This window comes from Schistocerca cancellata, chromosome 2 (genome assembly GCF_023864275.1).
Source record: "Schistocerca cancellata isolate TAMUIC-IGC-003103 chromosome 2, iqSchCanc2.1, whole genome shotgun sequence".
Classification (NCBI taxonomy): Eukaryota; Metazoa; Arthropoda; class Insecta; order Orthoptera; family Acrididae; genus Schistocerca; species Schistocerca cancellata.
The window spans coordinates 421204269-421226659 of record NC_064627.1 but is presented as its reverse complement, the minus strand read 5'-3'; the positions used below and the strand labels follow the sequence as shown (position 1 = coordinate 421226659).

The 22391-nt window shown below is 46.7% G+C and overlaps 1 protein-coding gene across 1 annotated transcript in view; it reads left to right on the top strand.

The window, feature by feature from the left end:
* The window catches only part of LOC126154559 (uncharacterized), a 132656-nt gene that overhangs the window by 19761 nt on the left and 90504 nt on the right, over nucleotides 1–22391 (top strand). The window contains exon 2 of the mRNA XM_049916152.1: nucleotides 11214–13490. Coding sequence (XP_049772109.1) covers nucleotides 11214–13490 — 2277 coding nt within the window. The remainder of the gene's footprint in view (nucleotides 1–11213; nucleotides 13491–22391) is intronic.

Below are 22391 nucleotides of genomic sequence, written 5' to 3'. Positions count from 1 at the left end.
GCCGTGTCATCGGATTTCCTCCTACCTGTGCGCGGTGCAGCTCTCGTAAATGTCCCGTGCAGATTCTTGATTGGCGCATTGGATGTTTGTCGGTGGAAGCTAATTATCTGAAATTGCTGTCGATCAACTTTAGGATATCTATTTACTCGAAATTAACATTCAGAATGCCGTAATATTTTTGTTGCTATTAGATCAACAATGAAACACTCATGTCACAAACCACTCGTAACCGAGAGCATGGCTACCATCGAACAAGACAGGAACAGCTCTTAACGCCGACTGCCGACTTTGGCGCGCAGTCCGTATCTCTTACTAGTTTCGTCACAGTTCGTGGATTTCCGATAAACTTCGTACTTACTAAGATATGCATTTGTTAATGAACGGATGTGAATTTTAACGAGGCAAAATTATGATAGTTTTAAACATCCAGAGGCTGCTCTTAGTATTCATGTTGTCATAAATGACTTTAATTATTAAATATAAACAAACAAAATCGGTGACTTTGGTGCCAAGATGGCGGTACTTCCCGTCATGTATATTTCCCAGGCTAACGCTTGTTGCTACGGTCCAGCGCCGAGCCCCACCCAACTACGCGCGACATACGGTCGCTTCGTCACCTAGCCAGCCAGCGTGGGAAATGCTCTGATTCATGGCCGGCTACGGACTACAGCACTTCCTAACTATCGCGAATACATCAATAAGAGAGAATAATTTATTAAAACAGGTAAAAATGTCTTCCTCACGTAAGAGGCAACTTACAACCGTTCACTAAACGAAGCGGATTGACGATGTTCAATTGAAGAAAATAAATCAAATTGTGTCCATTGAAATTTGAACGTCTTTCGACCTAATGACGTTAAACTTCGTCCCCGTTGTTATGGAAATTATCAGCGCAAGTTGCTAGTTGTCAGTTGGTGGTATATGAGCTTTTAGTGGTGTATACGTTCTGCTTCAGTGGTTGAATCGGTCTCTCTTACTGAGATTACTTAGAGGACTTTCAACTATGGATTTAGGGGTAGTGAGTAATAGTTTAACCCCCCTCACGATTCATATCGAGGCTAGCATCCCTCTGATTTCGTAGATACAGTAGTACAGAGAATCTGGGTTTGTCAATAAGCGTTTTCCATTAAAAATAGTCATTCCTAGCTTATTTTGTCTAGCTCCCTGCACACAGCTATCAGTGCGTGCATTCTGACCGCGATTGGGATGTCGCTTGATGTCATAGTTGGAACGGTCCAGTATTTCACCTTTATTGAGTGACGTTATAAAACAGACGTACGAGACGACAGTATGGCGTATTTATGTATACAGTACGCTTATTAGAACTGTGACAATAAACCTCAGTCCTTAAAGAACTGAACTTCCATGCACAAAACAGTTGCAATTCTGATTACATATGAGGCAATGTGTTAAATACACTCCTGGAAATTGAAATAAGAACACCGTGAATTCATTGTCCCAGGAAGGGGAAACTTTATTGACACATTCCTGGGGTCAGATACATCACATGATCACACTGACAGAACCACAGGCACATACACAGGCAACAGAGCATGCACAATGTCGGCACTAGTACAGTGTATATCCACCTTTCGCAGCAATGCAGGCTGCTATTCTCCCATGGAGACGATCGTAGAGATGCTGGATGTAGTCCTGTGGAACGGCTTGCCATGCCATTTCCACCTGGCGCCTCAGTTGGACCACCGTTCGTGCTGGACGTGCAGACCGCATGAGACGACGCTTCATCCAGTCCCAAACATGCTCAATGGGGGACAGATCCGGAGATCTTGCTGGCCAGGGTAGTTGACTTACACCTTCTAGAGCACGTTGGGTGGCACGGGATACATGCGGACGTGCATTGTCCTGTTGGAACAGCAAGTTCCCTTGCCGGTCTAGGAATGGTAGAACGATGGGTTCGATGACGGTTTGGATGTACCGTGCACTATTCAGTGTCCCCTCGACGATCACCAGTGGTGTACGGCCAGTGTAGGAGATCGCTCCCCACACCATGATGCCGGGTGTTGGCCCTGTGCGCCTCGGTCGTATGCAGTCCTGATTGTGGCGCTCACCTGCACGGCGCCAAACACGCATACGACCATCATTGGCACCAAGGCAGAAGCGACTCTCATCGCTGAAGACGACACGTCTCCATTCGTCCCTCCATTCACTCCTGTCGCGACACCACTGGAGGCGGGCTGCACGATGTTGGGGCGTGAGCGGAAGACGGCCTAACGGTGTGCGGGACCGTAGCCCAGCTTCATGGAGACGGTTGCGAATGGTCCTCGCCGATACCCCAGGAGCAACAGTGTCCCTAATTTGCTGGGAAGTGGCGGTGCAGTCCCCTACGGCACTGCGTAGGATCCTACGGTCTTGGCGTGCATCCGTGCGTCGCTGCGGTCCGGTCCCAGGTCGACGGGCACGTGCACCTTCCGCCGACCACTGGCGACAACATCGATGTACTGTGGAGACCTCACGCCCCACGTGTTGAGCAATTCGGCGGTACGTCCACCCGGCCTCCCGCATGCCCACTATACGCCCTCGCTCAAAGTCCGTCAACTGCACATACGGTTCACGTCCACGCTGTCGCGGCATGCTACCAGTGTTAAAGACTGCGATGGAGCTCCGTATGCCACGGCAAACTGGCTGACACTGACGGCGGCGGTGCACAAATGCTGCGCAGCTAGCGCCATTCGACGGCCAACACCGCGGTTCCTGGTGTGTCCGCTGTGCCGTGCGTGTGATCATTGCTTGTACAGCCCTCTCGCAGTGTCCGGAGCAAGTATGGTGGGTCTGACACACCGGTGTCAATGTGTTCTTTTTTCCATTTCCAGGAGTGTATTTTGTTGCGACCTGGATGGCTGGGATCGCATTGTGAGCAGCAGGCTAGGCATGGAGTGTGGATGAGTGACTGATCTAGTTTACGCCCACAGGTGTCGGTGACAGTGGCAGCTGCAATAACACTTATTTCTCGTGTTCCCCCCAGGGTGCTCACAGTCCTTTGGACAATACGTGCGTGGCGACCACGGGGCCCCAAGCTATTGCAGTCTTCCTTCTTTCCTGGGCTGCATTTCCATGCCTTTCCCCTCCTTTCCTGTCCTTGCTCCTTCCCCTTCGCCCTCTCCTCTCCTTCTCTTGCTGTCCTTGTTTATGTTGGCCTCGCTATCCTCCTGGTTATGTTGCTTTTCCAATTTGGTTTTGTTGCGTAATTACCTCATCCTTTTGGCATTCTCTGGCCCCCCTCTGGGGTTTGACCTCCATTAATAATTTCTATTCCATAGTGTAAGCCATTTGGGGAAGAGCACCGTACCTAGTGTCTCCAATGTGTGCCCTCCTAGTTCCTTCCACCTTTTCCTTCACGTCGTTGTCTGATCCTAGGTTGCATAGCAAGCACGGTAGCCAGCCCATGCGGTGGGGTCGCTATGTACTCTTTTGGTTGAGCCCCCTGAAAACGCAGGGATCACACTTCAGATACCTGACAAGGGAACCTCCCCATCGCACTCCTCTCAGATTTAATTATAAGTTGGCACAGTGGATAGGCCGTGAAAAACTGAACACAGATCCATCGAGAAAACTGGAAGAAGTTGTGTGGAACTATGAAAAAAAATAAGAAAATATGCAAACTGGGTAGTCCATGCGCAACATAGCCAATATAAAGGACAATATGAGCTCAGGAGCACCGTGGTCCCGTGGTTAGCGTGAGCAACTGTGGAACGAGAGGTCCTTGGTTCAAGTCTTCCCTCGAGTGAAAAGTTTATTTTCTTTATTTTTGCAAAGTTATGATCTGTCCGTTTATTGACGTCCCTGTTCACTGTAATAAGTTTAGTGTCTGTGTTTTGCGACCGCACCGCAAACCCGTGCAATTAGTAGACGAAAGGACGTGCCTCTCCAATGGGAACCGAAAACATTTGTTCGCAAGGTCATAGGTCAACCGATTCCTCCACAGGAAAACACGTCTGATATATTCTATACGACACTGGTGACGGCATGTGCGTCACATGACAGGAATATGTTGTCGACCCACTTAACTTGTACACTTGGCGAATGGGTAAAAAGATTCTTCTACCTTGCCCGATTTAGGTTTTCTTGTTGATGTGGTAATTACTCCCAAAAAGTGATGAAAAGATAAGAGTTTGTCACATAAACTGCAACAAATGAATGCAATAGTTTCACAGTCGCCCAGTTTTCCCTGTGCTCTTTCAAAACATATGTTTTTAACGTTTTCAAATTTTTCCGTGCGTAGACCGTCAAATCCTGCATATGTCCAAGCAAATCTGAACATGTCCTTGAATTTTGGAGAGCGAAGTTAATTATATAAAAAATTAAACTTTTCACTCGAGGGAAGACGAACCAAGGACCTCTCGTTCCACAGTTGCTCACGCTAACCACGGGACCACGGTGCTGCTGAGCTCATATTGTCCTTGATATTGACTATGTTGCGCATGGATTACTCAGTTTGTATATTTTCTTATTTTTTTCATAGTTCCACACAACTTCTTCCTGTTTTCTCGATTGATCTGTGTTCAGTTTTTCAAGGCCTATCCACTGTGCCAACTTATAACTAAATCTGAGGGGGGTGCGATGGGGAGGTTCCCTTGTGAGCTGTGACCACCTTATGAAAGCCTAGGAGTGGTTGCTCGTCGTCCTGGAGCATCGGAATTCCCGGCAATGGCCGCCGTGCCAGATGGCCGTTGCTGTGGCTGGGTGGCGGTCATGGGGAGAGTCTGTGACTGGAGTGGGTGGTATCAGGGCTTCAACATCTCAGTGCTCCATAACATCTTCTCTGGGTGTTTAACAGTATTTGGTTCCAGAGTGACTTCCCTTCTCAGTGGAGGGATAGCATCGTGGTTCCTGTCCTTAAGCCTGGTAAGAGCCCCCTGTTTGTCAAAAGCTATCGACCTATTAATCTGACAAACGTTGTTTGCAAGTTACTTGAATGGATAGTGTAGCTTCCAAGAGGGACGGTCTCCAATCAATCAGTTACTTCGCTTGGAATGCGCAGTTTGGCAGGCTTTTTCCCAGCGCCGCCATGTGGTTGCATCAGAGAGCTTCTCTCTGGGCTTGGGGTTTTCCCTCTTCCACCTCCTTTCCGGGCCCCTCTGCGAACACCCCCGTGGTGTGTGCCTCGCCCTTGCCTTCGGCACGAATTGGCACAGGGCCAGAAGGACAGTCCTTCCGGAGGCCTTCCGCCGCCGCTATCTTTCCATCCTTGCCACGTATCAGGCGTTGTTTACACTGGCGGTTCGATGGTTGCTGGTTGTGTCGGTTATGCTCTGACTCTAGGGGACCACTACGAACAACATTCATTGCCGGATGGCTGCAGCGTTTTCACTGCTGAGCTGGTCGCCATCTTTCGTGCCCTAGAGTATATCCGCTCCTGCTCAGGTGAGTCCTTATTTATCTGTAGCGACTGCCTGAGCAGTTTACGAGCTATCGACCAGTTTCCCTCGCTCTCGTCTGGTGATGGCTGTCCAGGAGTCCTTCCATGCTCTTGCCCGTTGCGGCTGTGGTCTTTGTGTGGACCCCAGGCCATGTTGGGATACCCGGCAATGAACATGTAGACCGCCTGGCCGAACAGGCCACCAGTGAACCACCTCTGGGGGTAGGCCTCCTGGAGACTGATTTGCGGGCAATCTTACCCCGCGCAGTTCTCTCCCTTTGGGACGCTAAATGGCGCGATCTGACCACACCTAATAAACTCCGTGCTGTCAAGGAGACGACGTCTGTATGGCGGTCATACATGCGAGCCAATCGCAGGGATTCAGTCGTCCTTTGTCGGCTCCGCATTGGACACACCCGGTTGACGCATGGATATTTACTGAGTCGTGGGGACCTGCCTCTCTGTCGCTGCAGGGCGGTTTTGACGATGGTGCACATTTTATTGGCCTGTCTGCTTTTAGCTGTGCTCAGGCAGACATTTGCGCTGCCTGACACGCTCCCTGCCCTTTTAACAGATGACACTGCCATGGCGGGCTTAGTTATGTGTTTTATTCGGGCAGGAGCTTTTATCACTTGCTCGAAGTGTTTTTCTTTATTTTGTATTGAGTCTGGCCTTTGGCCTACGGTTTTAGACTGAGTTTTTAATATATTTCTCGGTGGCTGGCTTTTCCTTTTTTTTCCTCTCTGGTCGGCCAACCACTGTCACTCTGTGTGATTTTACTTCGTTTTGTCTGGTCTTTGTCTAAGTTTCTCTTGTCCTGTGTCGTCTGTCATCTTTTCCTTGTTCGTCTTCATTCTGTGTGGGTGTTTTTAAGTTTAGGAAAAAGGGACCAATGACTGTAGCAGTCTGGTCCCTTTAATCCCACAAACAAACCAACCAACGAACCAGTATTTTTCGACCTTCACAAGGCCTGTGATATGGCTTGGCGCCATAACATCTTACTTACACTTCATGGGAGGTGTCTTCAGGGCCCGCTCCCGATTTTTATCCGCCAGTTCCTGTTCCATCGGTCATTCAGGGTTCGGGTTGGTACTGTTTTTAGTTCTCCATGGACCCAGGAGAATGGCATCCCACAGGGTTCCGTATTGAGTTTACTTCTTTACCTAATTGCTATAGATGGAGTTCTGGCCTCTGTCGGTCCTTTGGTCACCCCTGCTCTGTATGTGGATGATTTATGCACTTGGGTTAGTTCCTCTTCGATGGCCTCTGCAGAGCGGCAGCTCCAGGGAGCTATATGGCGTGCCTCTGCGTGGTCCGTTTTCGTTTCAATTCTCTCCTTTAAAATCGCGGGTGGTCCACTTCCATCGCCGTACTACTGTCCACCCTTATCCGGAGCTCTACCTCGATGCACAACGATTACCTGTGGTCCCACAGTTTCGTTTCCTGGGTCTTTCGACAACAAGCTCACTTGGCTGCCTCACTTGGCTGCCTCATATCAGACTTCTGAAGGTAGAATGTTTCCGTAAACTCAATGTCCTTCACTTCTTTGCCCAAACCTCTTGGGGCGCGGAACGCTCCTTCATTCTCCGCTTTTATCGGGCTATAGTGCTGTCTCGCTTGGACTATGGTTGTCAAGTTTATGGTTCAGCTGCTCCTTCCACACTGTGCCTCCTGGATCTGGTCCACCATCGTGGTATCCATTTGGCCACCAGTGCCTTCCCTACTAGCCCTGTTGATAGTCTCCTGGTTGAAGTTGGGATCCCCCCCCCCCCCTTTCAGCTCTGGTTTCTTATGCAATCGCTGTCCGTTCCTCTCCCGCTCGTCCTTCCTATTCTATCCTGTTCCCAGACAAAGGACGTCGCCCTCCTGATTCTCGCCTTTGGACGTGTTTACCGGTTGGGCTCCGTAATTTTCATCTTCCTTCTTTGTCCTGTCTCTCGCGTTCCCTCCCTAACCCCCCCCCCCCCCCCCCGCCTTTCCTTGGTTAGTTCTTCGGCCCAAGATTCGGATGGATCTCCGCCGAGTCCAGAAGATTCTGTTCCACCATGGTGTCCTGTTGTTTTTTCCGCCGAATTTTATGGGAGTTTCGGGATGCTGTTGTTTTTTACACCGATGGCTCTAAATCGGCTGATTGTGTGGGATATGCCTTCACGTCCTCTATTGGTAGGGAAAAATCATCTCCTGCCAACTACATGTGGGGTGTTTACTGCAGAATTGATGGCAATTTCCCAGGCCCTTACCTTTATTAAACAGTCCCAACGCCACTGCTTTTTGCTATGCACAGAATCAATGAGTGTCCTTCAGGCTATTGACCGGTGTTTTTCCCGCCATCCCTTGGTCTCGGCCATCCATGACCGTCTCATTGATCGTCACCGTGCTGCTTGTTCCGTTGACTTCCTTTTGGTCCCTGGCCATGTGGGTATCCCAGGTAATGAGCTTGCTGATCGTTTGGCTGGGGGAGCGGTCACTTACCCCCCCCCCCCCCCTTTCTCTGTAACCCCTCCTGCAGCGGATTTACGGCTTCACATCAAATCCCACTTCGCACAGTCATGGGCCAACTCTTGGGAGGCTACCTCCCTGTCTAATAAACTTCGTGCGATTAAAGTGACACCTGTCCCGTGACGTTCTTCCTTCCGCCTTTCCTGAAAGGACATGACCACCTTGTGTCGTCTCTGCATCCGCCATACCAGGCTGACCCATGGTTTTCTTTTGCGTAATGATCCACCCCCTCTTTGTGGTTGTGGAGCCTTCCAGTAAGTAACCCACATTTTGGTGGAATGCCCCTTTCTTTTGGCTCTGCATACTAAGTACAGACTTCCCCGAACTTTACCTTTAATATTAATAGACGATTCCCGGATGGTCGAGCTGGTTCTCAGTTTCCTCCGTGAAAGTTGTTTTTATTCTCAGTTTTAAGGTTTTTAATCTCTCTGGAGTAGGGGCAGGGTGGTGAGGGTTGGGATGTCTCCCACTGTAAGCTGTGTTTGGAGATTCCTGACTCCCCTCCCTGGCCAAGATTCTCTTTTCTTTCCCTTTTACTCTGTTTTTATCGCTTTTTAGAATTGTTAAGTCTTCTTATACAATACGCACTTCTACATTCTAGCTGTTGAATGCTTTTGAGTAGTTGGTCTTGTTTGTTCTGCATCAGAAGTGGGATATGTCCTGCCTCTAGCATAGCTGTGGGGTTACGCACTTGCAGACTTTTCCCTCATTTTGTTTTTACCATTAGCAACACGACTTCACTTCTACGTTTTTTAGCTTTTTACCTTTTTACCTTTTACCGTTCTGACATTTCTGAGATGTCAATCTGTCTGAATGGACCACATTTGAAACAAGGGACTGATGACCTTGCTGTTTGGTCCCTTCAAACCCAATCAGTCAATCAATTTTTCGTGTTGTGTTTACGGAGCCAGAAAGTGGTCGGCCATCAGGCGTATCTAGAAGTGTTGACACATCGTCAGTGAGACGAGACGTCGCCCCGCAGGCCAACGCCACAGCAGTGGCAGTGTAGGGAGGACGCCGCTTCGCCTGCCAATCATTCTGTGATATAGTGCGATTTCCATCTCAGTGCTCTCGAAGGCAGCACGTCGCACGCTCAGATGTGTGGACAGCCGATTCTGGTCCACGATGTCCGTTTTCGTGAAGACTAGGCCCTGGTTATCCATTATGGATCGACCAAGACCGCAGCAGATGTTCAGGAGTCGGTCAGGGGGCTGCGCAAACGCGTCACACCTTGGCGGTGTAGAGATCACAGCTTGTAGACCATCCGCTATAACCCATACTGGAGGAGGGCAGGCCACTCACCAGCCTTTTTATCCGTGATGATTCAGCAGGCAGCAGTGGCAAACCACGGCTATAGGATCCATTTGGTTGGCTGCGTCTCGGTGTTGGTCAACAAGCAAATTGCAGGCACACCATCACCAACCAGTTTGCCGCGATTTCACTGAAACTGAGTATGCCGCCATTCTCTCTCTTTCTAGAACACCGACAGAATGGCAGCACGACTGGATGTGTCTTAGAGCTCGGAATGCCGCGTTATTTAAATGCCCGAGACTGTGCCTACGATACCGTGGCCCTTTGTATGTGAACGCATTTGCCCTCGTTTTTAGCTCCTACCAGTACTACTTATCTTGCTGTGGTCATGAAGTAATTACATTCTGGTCGCCGAGCTGCGTTCTTCCTGCCTGAGTTTGAATTTGCAGTGGTGCTGAAGTTACGAAGTGTTACATCGTACTGCGAGGTGTAAGTTTCCGCTTTCCTAGCTCGGAGGTTGTTTGACAATGCGCCCCGACATCCGTTACACAGGTGGTACATCTAGTTGACATTCCGTATCGCGTATCTGCGCAGAGCTATCCTTCCGTGTTCTGAGCTCTCCTGGTAGAACTTCAATTTTTTTTAATATAACAAAATTATTCTGCTGTGCAACAATTTCATTCCAAGTATGTAAGCGAAAAAGTTTAGAAAAAGGTCTGAAATTAAGTTTAAAGTTTGCTCGAAATCGTTACGTGCTCTAATTATCAAACACTGCGCGAGTATATTCTGGGTAACTTGTGCTCTGCTTAAAACAAAAGCTAGTTCTTTTACGCATCTCGATGTTTACGGCATTCTATCTCCTGAACTACATAACTGAAGAGATTTAACTTGGCAGATACCTTCAATGCTATATGTGCTGCGAAATGTCTTGCGAATACAGTTCGTAGCAAAGAAAAAACAAATTAAAACGTAATAAGTCAGTTCTACAGCATGATAAATGAAAACGTAGCAAGCGATAAATATTTTTTCCTTAATCATTTTGCGAGTACTGTCAGCGAAAAAGTTTCGTAAAAGTTTGAAATTGTGTAAAGTTTGCTGCTAGTCAACAAGTGCTCTTACTCTCAAATACTGTATGAATATAGGTTGCGTATTTGCGAGTAGAGAGTTACGCTACCTCAAGACGCGTACACAGTTTATAACTATAATATCCGTTTTATCCATAATGACTGCACTTCAACTCTGTGACTGGTCCTTTATAGTCACAATAGTAGGTGATTTTATTTAACACACGTCCAGTTTCGGGTTAATGCCAATCTTCAGGTGTTTTACTTTCAGGTACACGTTTCCATACTCAATGTTGGAGATCACTGTTTAAACAAAAAACAATATGGATACAGCAGCGTTACGTAAGTACGATATTGAGCAACACATGTTGCTTAGCGGCTTCCAAACTTTTAGTTTGTGTCTGTTTGGTCATAATATTTTTTTGTGAGTTAAACAGTGATCTCCAACACTGGGTATAGAAACATGAACCTGAATGTAGACCACCTGAAAATGGGTACAACCCGAAACCAGTCGTGTGTGAAATAAAATCACCTTCTGTTGTGACTGGTAGCGATTATTATTCTATATTGCCTGTAATTTGTGTTGGTTGAAATTTTCACTTAGGATTATAGCTGTTAATGAATATGTCGTCGGAAATTCATTTTTTAATTCGGCGAGTATTCATATGAAATACTGAAATTGTTGCTGCCCCTGGAAGCTGTTAGCCAACCTGCAACAGGGTCTGGGTTCGGTGCCCCAGGATAGTCGCTTACTAATATAGATATCCTGATAGCTATAGTGGTGATTACTAGCTTAATATATTTTGTATTGATATCTAGGTGCCTGAACAAGGAGTCACGCCTTTGAAATTGACTGCAATTAAACTGGAAAGCAATCAGTACAGCTTTTAGATATGAAAATAGAGATGAACAATACTAATCTTCTCTCGTCAACATATTAGGAGCTAACAGTCTTTTAGGTCACTATCTAAGCTAAAAGATGAAATCTTGTTCTAATTGTAGACTCCTTTTATTGTTCACAGCGTCAACTGTGTCCGAAGACTACGAGCTGGATATAGAAGAGGAATCAGGGAATGTGGAGGTGTCATTAGGACACCGGGTCATAGAAGAAGAGTTCGACACGTCACGACCGCTGGTTGTTGAGGTCAACGGCACTATTGTGGAGCCTCCGACTCCGAAAGATGTAGAGGGAGGGGAGACCCAGCCTCGAGTTGCCGACGATAGCATTGTGGTTCCTCGCTTGGTGGAGGAGGGCAATCCGGAGCATACGCCAGAGGTCGGTGCCGTGCTGAGAGATGCCGTCAAGTCCTTCAGAAGTCCTTCCCGTAGCAGAAGGCACCGCACAGACGACTCCTTCGCCGCACACCCGCCCACAGTCGAGCGCTTCGCCGACAAACCAAGTACTCTTCAGGGTCTTGCTTCTAAGCAGGGTTCACACATCAGCGGAGGCGCTGTGGATGTCACGTACGCCCACAGAGCGAATGAGGGACCATCGGTAGATGCAGGACCGAATGTGATCAAAGTTAGTGTGTCAACAAATGGACAGGGCAAAGGACTTTGGAAGTGGGCAGCACTGCCGTTCGATCATACCTATGATATAGAGTTGGATGAGATTGGAAATTCAGTTTCTGAAACCATAAAACGAGCCGGTGGGACAGAAAAACCTGTGGAATATGCAAGAGAGTACAGCCTGGGTAGCGATGCTAGACATCAGTCCGAGGTCACTGGTATCGAGTCAAATTCGGTGGAATCTAGTAGATTTCAAAGCGGAACTCCTCAGGAACCTGAGGAGGGTGTAGTACGGACTTTAAGAAAATGGCCATTAAATCATCCTCTAGGGCAACAAGAGCGGTTAGTAACAGTGATAAAGATTCCTGGTGTTATTAGGAGGCAGAAGCGTGGTATGAGACCAGAATCTGATGTGAGTGATCAGAATCTTATCCAACGGATGCGCAGACGTGATGCAATATTGGGCTCATTATTTTGGAAATTAAATGGAAAGACTTCTCCTTCAAACAATAAGGGATCCATTACAGGTGATGCTAGAAGGTTTAATAGGCGCACTCCATTTCGAAGCAAGAGACAGGTCTACTGGGGGCCATACTATGACCCTCATAACAGGTTTCACGTTGACACTGAAAGCGTGGAAGACTCTTCGAGCGAAGACGTCTCAGACAACGATGTGGACCACTTGAGAAGCCCATACAGTTGGTTTTATGCACCTCAAACTTTTCGTGCACGATCGCCTTACGGATATCCTGCTACACAGTACTGGTCCTTGTACCACCCTCATTCACCATACTATCGGAATGGAGCCCACATTGGACAACCAGATTTCTACCAGGCCAGATCATTTCAGGACGTCACTAACACCGAGCAGCGCTCGCGACATTATGAAGGTGGTGAAGTAAGTGGGCCTGAAGAAGCGGATTCACAAAGCAGACAAATGGAGAAAGCATTAGAGACGTCTGTTGTCGCTCCTGTGAATATCTCACCAGAACTGTTCGCGAGGGTAATAAAAGCAGAAACTCCAGCGGAATTTGCGAAACATCTGCGGGAACTGTCGGAGACACACATGTCAAATCTCAGGCAGTCTCTTCCGGACGAGAACAGGAGGCGGCTGGAAGGCTTCACAAATGTCTTGTCTGCGCTGGACGAGCAAACTGCGGGTCAGCCTCAGAGCGATTCATTTATCGCGAGGTCGTCTGAAGCGGCTGCAGCGGTAGCAGGCTCTGATAACGAGACTTCTGCCGCAAATAGTCCACAGCAACAACCGACCAAAGCGTTTCAGCAACATACAGAAGAAATAGAGAGTACCGAGTCTTCATCTGAAGAAGAGGGTGTAGAAAGGTCCGCTGAACCGGGCCTAGAGAAGCTCTTCACGGCGGACGGAATTGTCAAGCTGATAAACGTCTTGCCCTCTGACACAATAACGAAAATTATTGAGTCATTATCTGCTGAAGCGTTCGCTGACTTGTTGAAGGGGCTGTCGAAAGAAGAAATAATGAAGATAAAAAATAGTTTGCCGCCGGAGAAGCTCGAGGCTATAAAGAAAATGTTCTCGCCAGAGGAACTGGAGGAGGTGAGAGAGACATTGGGTATAAAGTCGAACGCTACTTCTGCACCAGCATATGGACAGACAGCGACGGAAGTTCCCGAAAGTCTCACCAGCGCCGCTTCTGAAGAGGCATCACTGGACTACAGTGATAGCGGTCCTGGCGCGTCCACCTACGCACCACTGACGGTGGTGCCTGAAAGCAACACGGTTGCTGCTCTGGTTGACTCACAAGATCCTGCAGGTACGCAAAACCACTTCCTAGTCATTCTTCTAACAGTATGTCCTCGAAACACAATTACATTTACGAACTTGCAGCATGCTGCAGGTGAAAAATAGATCGGCAACTTGTTTTATAATCGAAATGAATGGTTGTAGCTCCGTCGTAAGTTCCATTAAAAATATCTTTTTTATTTCTTGATGGTGACTAGTTTCGGACATTTATGTCCATTTTCAAGCAATCTTACAAAGAAAATCGCAGTTGGTATGACAGTTTCATCAAGTGAGGCATACATGTTTGTAATACAGTTACTCGTATATTACGCTAATATGTATGTAACGTATACAAATTTGTCCTAATGATTTAGTTTTTGTGTGTTGCTTTACTAGTTACATACCGTATCGTAAGTATGAGGAGAAAGCCTATGTACAAAAATTGCCCCACACTAGGCCATAGTACGTAAAACTAGCAAAATCTGTTGTAAATGGCTTGCCTACGGGTGATTTAGTGTATGCTGGTTGTTTGTTTCTACTTTTTAGTTTTCTTCGTAATGCCGCAAGTTTTTGCTTTGTTGTTATAATCAAATGTAATTGTTGTTCAGTATGTAAAACTGTTCTGTTATTTGAAAATAACACTCTTCTCCATTATAAGACTGAATATAAACTAATGTATTGCTCTTGAGATGATCTGCTAAAGGAGCAGTCTTCTTGTAATTTGGCCGGTTAATTTTTTTGGAGCACAGGCTGCCGCACTTTCTGGTTTTTAACTATAGTAAAGACATGTAACTTTTTAGAGACTGGTCATAAATTGTGTGTAGTGCATAACAGCATAGCTACTGGGCGTACTCATGAACTATAACGTCTTCTGTAGGTGACGTCATACAATGACGTAACGCATAGGACTTTGGTGTAATTCGACCCACTGGAGACCAGTCAGTGGTATTAGCAAAACAAAAAAAAATTTTTTTAAGTCTATATTAAGTTAATGAAATAAAACACTGTATTGTTTAACCAGTAAACACTTTATCTTCGACGCGCGCAGGTGTTAGCGGCCTTCAGTGTTTTAGCTGGCAACCACTGGCGTCGCTGCACTTCAGTTCTCTAATGCCTGTTCTATGCGGTCTATTTAATGTCGTTGAGTCGGGCATAGTACCGCTTTGATCGTCACTGCAGAGGGAAATTTTGTACATAATCTTTCGCCTGTACTGCACTCTTACGATACGGTATGTAACTAGTAAGGCAATGCACAAAAACTAAGTTACGAGGACAAATTTGTATATCTTAAATGAATATTGGTGTAATATAATTGCATTGCAAAAGTGTATGGTTCAAATGGCTCTGAACACTATGGGACTAAACTTCTGAGGTCATCAGTCCCCTAGAACTTAGAACTACTTAAACCTAACTAATCTAAGGACATCACACACATCCATGCCCGAGGCAGGATTCGAATCTGCGACCGTAGCGGTCGCGCGGTTCCAGACTGTAGCGCCTAGAACCGCTCGGCCACCAGGGCCGGCCAAATATGTATGTCTTGCTTGTATAAAACTGTCATGCCATCTGTAATTTTCTTTGTAGAATGGTTTAAAATGGATGTAGGTCTCCGAAACCAGATACCATCAAGATATAAAAACGATACTTCTCAATGCAACTCATGATTGAGCCACAAGAATTTATTTCAACTACTATATTTTGTTCGTGAAATATTGAATTTTATCTCTAATCACTATTTTTTAATCACTATGATTATTTTACAGCAATTAAATATTTTCGCACGACTATACCCTACGGTGGTCAATTTGATAGCCCACTCGTCTACTTCCCATTTTTCGTCTGGCTATGGCAATTCGGACAAAAATCTATTGTGTTATTTATAGGGAGTCCTGCTTTAGCTCCGCTTAAAATTTTGACCAATAAGCAGGAATCTCTAATCAGCAAAAAGAAAAAATCTACCATTTATGTTTTGCATTGCTGATGGGAGCAATATCAGACTCAACTTCTGGGCGTAACGGTCGATACGATGGGCATGTCTAAAACACTCTGATTAGATTTAGGACACTTAAAATCGACCACTCGTGGCGTCTGTACAGCTTTGGAAACTAGCGTTCATTGTGTTGTCCACGATATCCAGTAAAGTTATAGGAACTCGGAAGTTTTTATGTGATGCTCGCGAGGAATGATGAGTCCGAAAACTTTCTACATGGGATCCTCACTCAGAATATATGACAACGGTGTATTTAAGGAGATGGGACCTGGATAAACTGACTAAACCAGAGGTTATACAGAGTTTCAGGGAGAGCATAAGGGAACAATTGACAGGAATGTGGGAAAGAAGTACAGTAGAAGAAGAATGGGTAGCTCTGAGGGATGAAGTAGTGAAGGCAGCAGAGGATCAAGTAGGTAAAAAGACGAGGGCTAATAGAAATCCTTGGGTAACAGAAGAAATAGTAAATTTAATTGATGAAAGGAGAAAATATAAAAATGCAGTAAATGAAGCAGACAAAAAGGAATACAAACGTTTGAAAAAATGAGATGGACAGGAAGTGCAAAATGGCTAACCAGGGATGGCTAGAGGACAAATGTAAGGATGTCGAGGCTTATCTCTCTAGGGGTAAGATACATACTGCCTACAGGAAAATTAAAGAGACCTTTGGAGAAAAGAGAACCACTTGGATGAATATCAAGAGCTCAGATGGAAACAGAGTTCTGAGCAAAGAAGGCAAAGCAGAAAGGTGGAAGGAGTATAAAGAGGGTCTATACAAGGGCGATGTACTTGAGGACAATATTATGGAAATGGAAGAGGATGTAGATGAAGATGAAATGGGATATACGATACTGTGTGAAGAGTTTGACAGAGCACTGAAAGACCTGACTCGAAACAAGGCCCCGGGAGTAGACAACATTCCATTAGAACTACTGACGGCCTTGGGAGAGCCAGTCATGACAAAACTCTACCATCTGGTGAGAAAGATGTATGAGACAGGCAAAATACCCTCAGACTTCAAGAAGAATATAACTATTCCAATCTCAAAGAAAGCAGGTGTTGACAGATGTGAAAATTACCGAACTATCAGTTCATAACTCACGGCTGCAAAATACTAACGCGAATTCTCTACAGACGATTGGAAAAACTGGTAGAACTCTAACTCTGGGAAGATCAGTTTGGATTCCGCAGAAATGTTGGAACACGTGAGGCAATACTGACCCTACGCCTTATCTTAGAAGCTAGATTGAGAAAAAGCAAACCTATGTTTCTAGCGTTTGTAGACTCAGAGAAAGCTTTTGACAATGTTGACTGGAATACTCTTTCAAATTCTAAAGGTGGCAGGGGTAAAACACAGGAGGTGAAAGGCTATTTACAATTTGTACAGAAACCAGATGGCAGCTATAAGAGTTGAGGGGCATGAAAGGGAAGCAGTGGTTGGGAAGTGAGTTAGACAGGGTTGTAGCCTTTCCCCGATGTTATTCAATCTGTATGTTGAGCAAGCAGTAAAGGAAACAAAAGAAAAATTCTGAATAGGTATTAAAATCCATGGAGAAGAAATAAAAACTTTGAGGTTCGCCGATGACATTGTAATTCTGTCAGACAGCAAAGGACTTGGAAGAGCAGTTGAACGGAATGGACAGTGTCTTGAAAGGAGGATATAAGATGAACATCAACAAAAGCAAAACGAGGATAATGGAATGTAGTCGAGTTAACTGGGGTATTGCTGAGGAATTAGATTAGGAAATGACACTTATAGTACAGGAGTATTGCTATTTGGGGAGCAAAATAACTAATGATGGTCGAAGTAGAGAGGATATAAAATGTAGACTGGCAGTGGCAAGGAAAGCGTTTCTGTAGAAGAGAAATTTGTTTACAGCGAGTACAGATGTGTCAGGAAGTCGTTTCTGAAAGTATTTGTATGGAGTGTAGCCATGTACGGAAGTGAAACAAGGACAATAAATAGTTTGGACAGGAAGAGAATAGACGCTCTCGAAATGTGGTGCTACAGAAGAATGCTGAAGATTAGATGGGTAGATCGCGTAACTAATGAGAAGGTATTGAATAGAATTGGGGAGATGAGGAGTTTGTGGCACAACTTGACAAGAAGAAGGGACCGGCTGGTAGGACATGTTCTGAGGCATCAGGGGATCTCACATTTAACATTGGAGGTCAGCATGGAGGGTAAAAATCGTAGAGGGAGACCAAGAGATGAATACACTAAGCAGATTCAGAAGGATGGAGGTTGCAGTAAGTACTGGGAGATGAAGCTTGCACAGGATAGAGTAGCTTGGAGAGCTGTTTCAAACCAGTCTCAGGACTGAAGACCACAACAACAACGTGAAGTTTTTGAAATTGTCTCGTTTAGTATAACTAATACTAATTCGCGACAAAAATATCTTGCCTTAAATAATTAGCTCGTGAAGTACTGCAATATCGCACCCAAAGTGTAGGTCCATGTGATCTGAAGTCTGACTATACTAACTGCCGAAGTCGCGATTTTCCTGCACATCAACAACAGAGTCGTACTGCAAGATTTGTGTCCTATTTAAAACCTCGTCATTCGACGAAAACCATCAACCGCCCAGAGAGGCACTATTTTTTCGCCCTCAGGAGCTTAGCATTTCTTTGCTGGGTAAGGGCTTTGCTACCCCGAGATTCCTGAGTGTGGAATGGTAAGTGCCGCCAATCTCCTATCACTGTAAGCTCTGGGCATGCTTCAGCGACCACTGCACGTCTGGGCGGTGGAACGTTCTCTCTTTCGGGGAACGGGGATCTTGGCTTGACTGCCCGAATCGCGAGGACGGAATAAACCTCAAAAAAAGTCATCAATCTCAAAGGGGAGGCATGGCTGTTGAGATGAAACAGTCGTTAGCGTGCAACCTCTGGGGAACCTGCTGCACCTTAGTTGTATAAGGCTTACTCAGGCATGCGGGGCTCTGTCTGAGTGGGCCCTCTCTCGACAGGGGGCTAGTCCTCCTCATACTAAAAATACTTTGGACTACAGTAAGAGAGCTCTTGGAGGCCTGAATTACAATGTGTTTCTGGTGATAAGAGGAAGGAGGGGACATTTGAAAAAGTGTTCCCCTTTTATATCCATATGGGTTTGGAAGGCCGTGCTGAAACATTAAAATCTATTGCTATTGCGTAATGGCTAATTCTTGATCGAAACTAACAGGTCAAAGCAGGTTGACCTTCTTAATAAATTGCAGAAATTGCAGAAACTGGATGACTAATATCATTGTTGAGATGCAGACCTCTCATCTCCAGTAAGCGCGTTGTCACATGCCAAGATATGGACGTAGACATAGCAGAACTGAAGCGGGAATGGGCATCCCAGGGAATAGTCGATGTGGAGCAACGAATGCGCAGGAATAATGGAGCAACTGAAAAGACTGCCACTTTCATTGTCACATTCAATCCTCCGACACTGCCTGAACATATGATGGCGGGGTTCCTTCGGCTTAATGTTCAGCTTTACATTCCAAACCCCTATGTGATGCTATGTACGTGTCCATACAACCATGAGTTGTTGAGGTGAAGCGATCTGCAGTAACTGCGGATAAGCCGCTCATGAGTCTGGAACTGACTGCCCGTCTCCGGCGATCTGCATCAACTGCCCTGGGAACCACTTAGTCCGGAGCCGAGACTGCCCTGTTTTTTCTGAAGAGCGCAAAATACAGTAGATAAAAATGACCAAGCGGATTCATCTTGAAGCCAAGAAAGAATATAAGGCGACGAAACCCTCTGTCTTTGCCACTTCATATTCTTCCATGGTGCAGAAACCTAGTCCCAAGGTAGACGCTTCGACACAGGCGACGCCTAACGTGCCTGTATCTACCACAAGCACCTGTACTTGCACGTGTACATGTTAAGGGAAAAAAGAGTAAGGAAAAGGCAATCCAGGAACCGTACCAGGAAACACCAACAACAGAAGGTACAAGAAAAGAAGAGTGCCTCTCAACGCCCCCTTTCCTCCTTCATCCTCGAAGGGACAGGGTGCAGGGAAAGGCTTACGATGTTCGGGTCAAAAGCTACCCCGAGCGCCGTCAGATGTCATTCTTCCCCGTCTGGCTGATAATATCATCATGGAGTTAGGGGCCTTGGATCCAGGCAGCCCCTCCACTCCCCCTCGCTCTTAAAGTGCTTCGCCTCCCGAGTGCAAAGATAGCGGTAAATTAAAACCGTACCGATGACATGGCTTCCATACTGCAGTGGAACATGAATGGCAAATGGCTCTGAGCACTATGGGACTAAACTTCTGAGGTCATCAGTCCCCTAGAACTTAGAACTACTTAAACCTAACCAACCTAAGGACATCACACACATCCATGCCCGAGGCAGGATTCGAACCTGCGACTGTAGCGGTCGCGCGGTTCCAGACTGTAGCGCCTAGAACCGCTCGGCCACCCTGGCCGTCTGGAACATGAATGAGTTCAGGACTCATGTGTAGGAACTGAAACTCTTAGCACAGGCATGTCACTTGTGCTTTTGTTTACAAGAAACGCATTTTAAAGACACAGATGTCCGTGTGCTACAAGGATATATGACCCATCGGGGGAAAGGGCCAAAGGTGGTGGTGCAGTGTTTGTCACTAATGCGCACCACTCCTGCCCTCCCTTTGGCTACTGATCTGCAAGCAGCTGCGGTTCAAATTCGTGTGTCGAAGGATCACTGTTTGCTCACTGTATTTACCTCCACAAGATGCACTAGACTCTGAGGCTCTCATGGATCTTGTCGCACAACTCCTGCGACCATTCCTCCTCCTGGGAGACTTCAACGCCCATGATGTCCTGTGGGGGTTGACCAATACTTGCCCTGGGGGTCGGGTTTTGGAGGGCGTCTTGACGTCTCACGAGCTGTGCATCCTCAACACAGGTAGACTCACATTTCTCTGGTGCTACTGGGTCATTCTCAGCCATCGACCTCTATTCCTGTTCTCCCGCCCTCGCCAACTCTGTTCAGTTGGAGGTCATTTATGACCTTCATTCCAGTGACCACTTCCCAATCCGCCACCACGTACTAAATGGCTCACCAACTGAAGTTAAGCTCCCAAAATGAATGGCCAGCAGGTCTAACTGGACGTATTTCAGCCAGCTGGCTGTGTTTGAACACAGCAACAGTGTCCAAGAATGGGTGGACCACATCAAACGAGTAATCCATCGTGCCACTGACCTCTCCATCCCACGGTCATCAGGTCATCTTAGGAGGCGATCAGTATCTTGGTGGACAAATGAGTGCTGGTCTGCGATCTGGGAAAGGCGTGCGGCTCTTAGACATTTTAAATGCCGACCGACAGCAGACAACCTTAGGGGCTTTCGAGTTACAAGGGCCAAGGCTTGACGTGTCATTAGTAGAGTAAGAAAAGGTCATGGCAAGCGTTCATAGACTCCATCAATCGTTCCACTTCTTCTATAAAAGTTTGGGAAGCCATCCAGATGATATGCGGTAAATGCAGCTGTTTACTGATAGCAGCAGTGCTGAAACAGGGGTGCCTCCAAACAACACCCCGACATTGCTCACAAGCTGGTCGAACATTTTGCACAAACTACCGCCAATGCAAGCCAGGATCCGGCGTTTCGTCGCTATCGTGCAACTGTAGAGAGCGAAAAGATGGACTTCAGGTCCAACAGCTCTGTGGCCTACAACTCCCCTTTCTCCATGTAGGAGCTCGAATTGGCACTGACTGAGATTCGTGACACAGCCCCTGGTCACGACCGAATCCGGTACTGCATGTTTCGGCATTTGCCAGCGGCATCAAAGGAAATCCTCCTCGAATGTTTTAATCAGGCAACTTCCCCAAATCGTGGAGGGAGGCAATTCTGATCCCTCTCCTCAAACCAGGAAAGCACTGCACATGTCCCAGTAGTTATGAGTGTGTCACCTTAGCTAGCTGTGTAAGGACCAAAGTTGGTGACATGATGTGTGATCGATTTAAACAGGAGAATGGGGTTCCTCAGGTGAGTGTCTTAAGTGTTACCCTCTTGCCATAGCCATCAACAGTACCGCATCTATGGTAAGGAGTCCTGTACAGTGCTCCTTATTTGTAGAGGATTTTGCTGTTTTCTGTTGCCGGCCAGGGTGGCCGAGCGGTTCTAGGCGCTACAGTCTGGAATCACGCGACCGCTGCCTCGGGCATGGATGTGTGTGATGTCCTTAGGTTAGGTAGGTTTAAGTAGTTCTAAGTTCTAGGGGACTGATGACCTCAGAAGTTAAGTCCCATAGTGCTCAGAGCCATTTTTTTTTTTTTTTTTTTGTTTTCTGTTCCTCCTCCAGTGTTGCAACGGTAAACCGTCAGTAGCAACTTATGGTGCGGAGGTGAGTGGGCTGCAAAGATGGGATTCCAGTTTTCTGCAGATATGTGTACGTGTGTTCATTTTAATCGTTCTCATAGTCTTTTTAATTTACCTACCTTGAACATGGGGGACACCATCCCACATCTTAAGGAGACAGTGCGATTTCTGGGCCTCATTTTTGACTCCCAACAGTCGTGGTTACCACACCTGAGACACCTGAAAACCAGAACCTTGAAGGCACTGAACATCATAAAGTGCCTTAGCCTCAGGTCTTGGGGAGCGGACACGGCACGTCTTCTTCAGTTTCATCGGGCTTTTGTGTGTTAGCGGCTGGACTATGTTTGCACGGTGTGTGGGTCAGTGAGGTCCTGTACTTGCGGATCACTGAGCTGTCCATCATGAGATTTGGCTGGCCACTGGTGCTTACTGGACCAGTCCCATACCTAGCATCTGTACTGAGGCGGGGCAACCGCCACTTGCCGTCTGGCGCCAGCGCCTCACAGTGCGTCAGGTATGTAAGTTCCTTGCAGCCCCAACTTCATGCACACACATACTGCTGCTCGTCTACCTCTGTAATGCCTCCAACAGTCCACAAACCACGATTCCATTTGAGATCCGCGTGCAGCATATGCTGGAGTCACTCAAT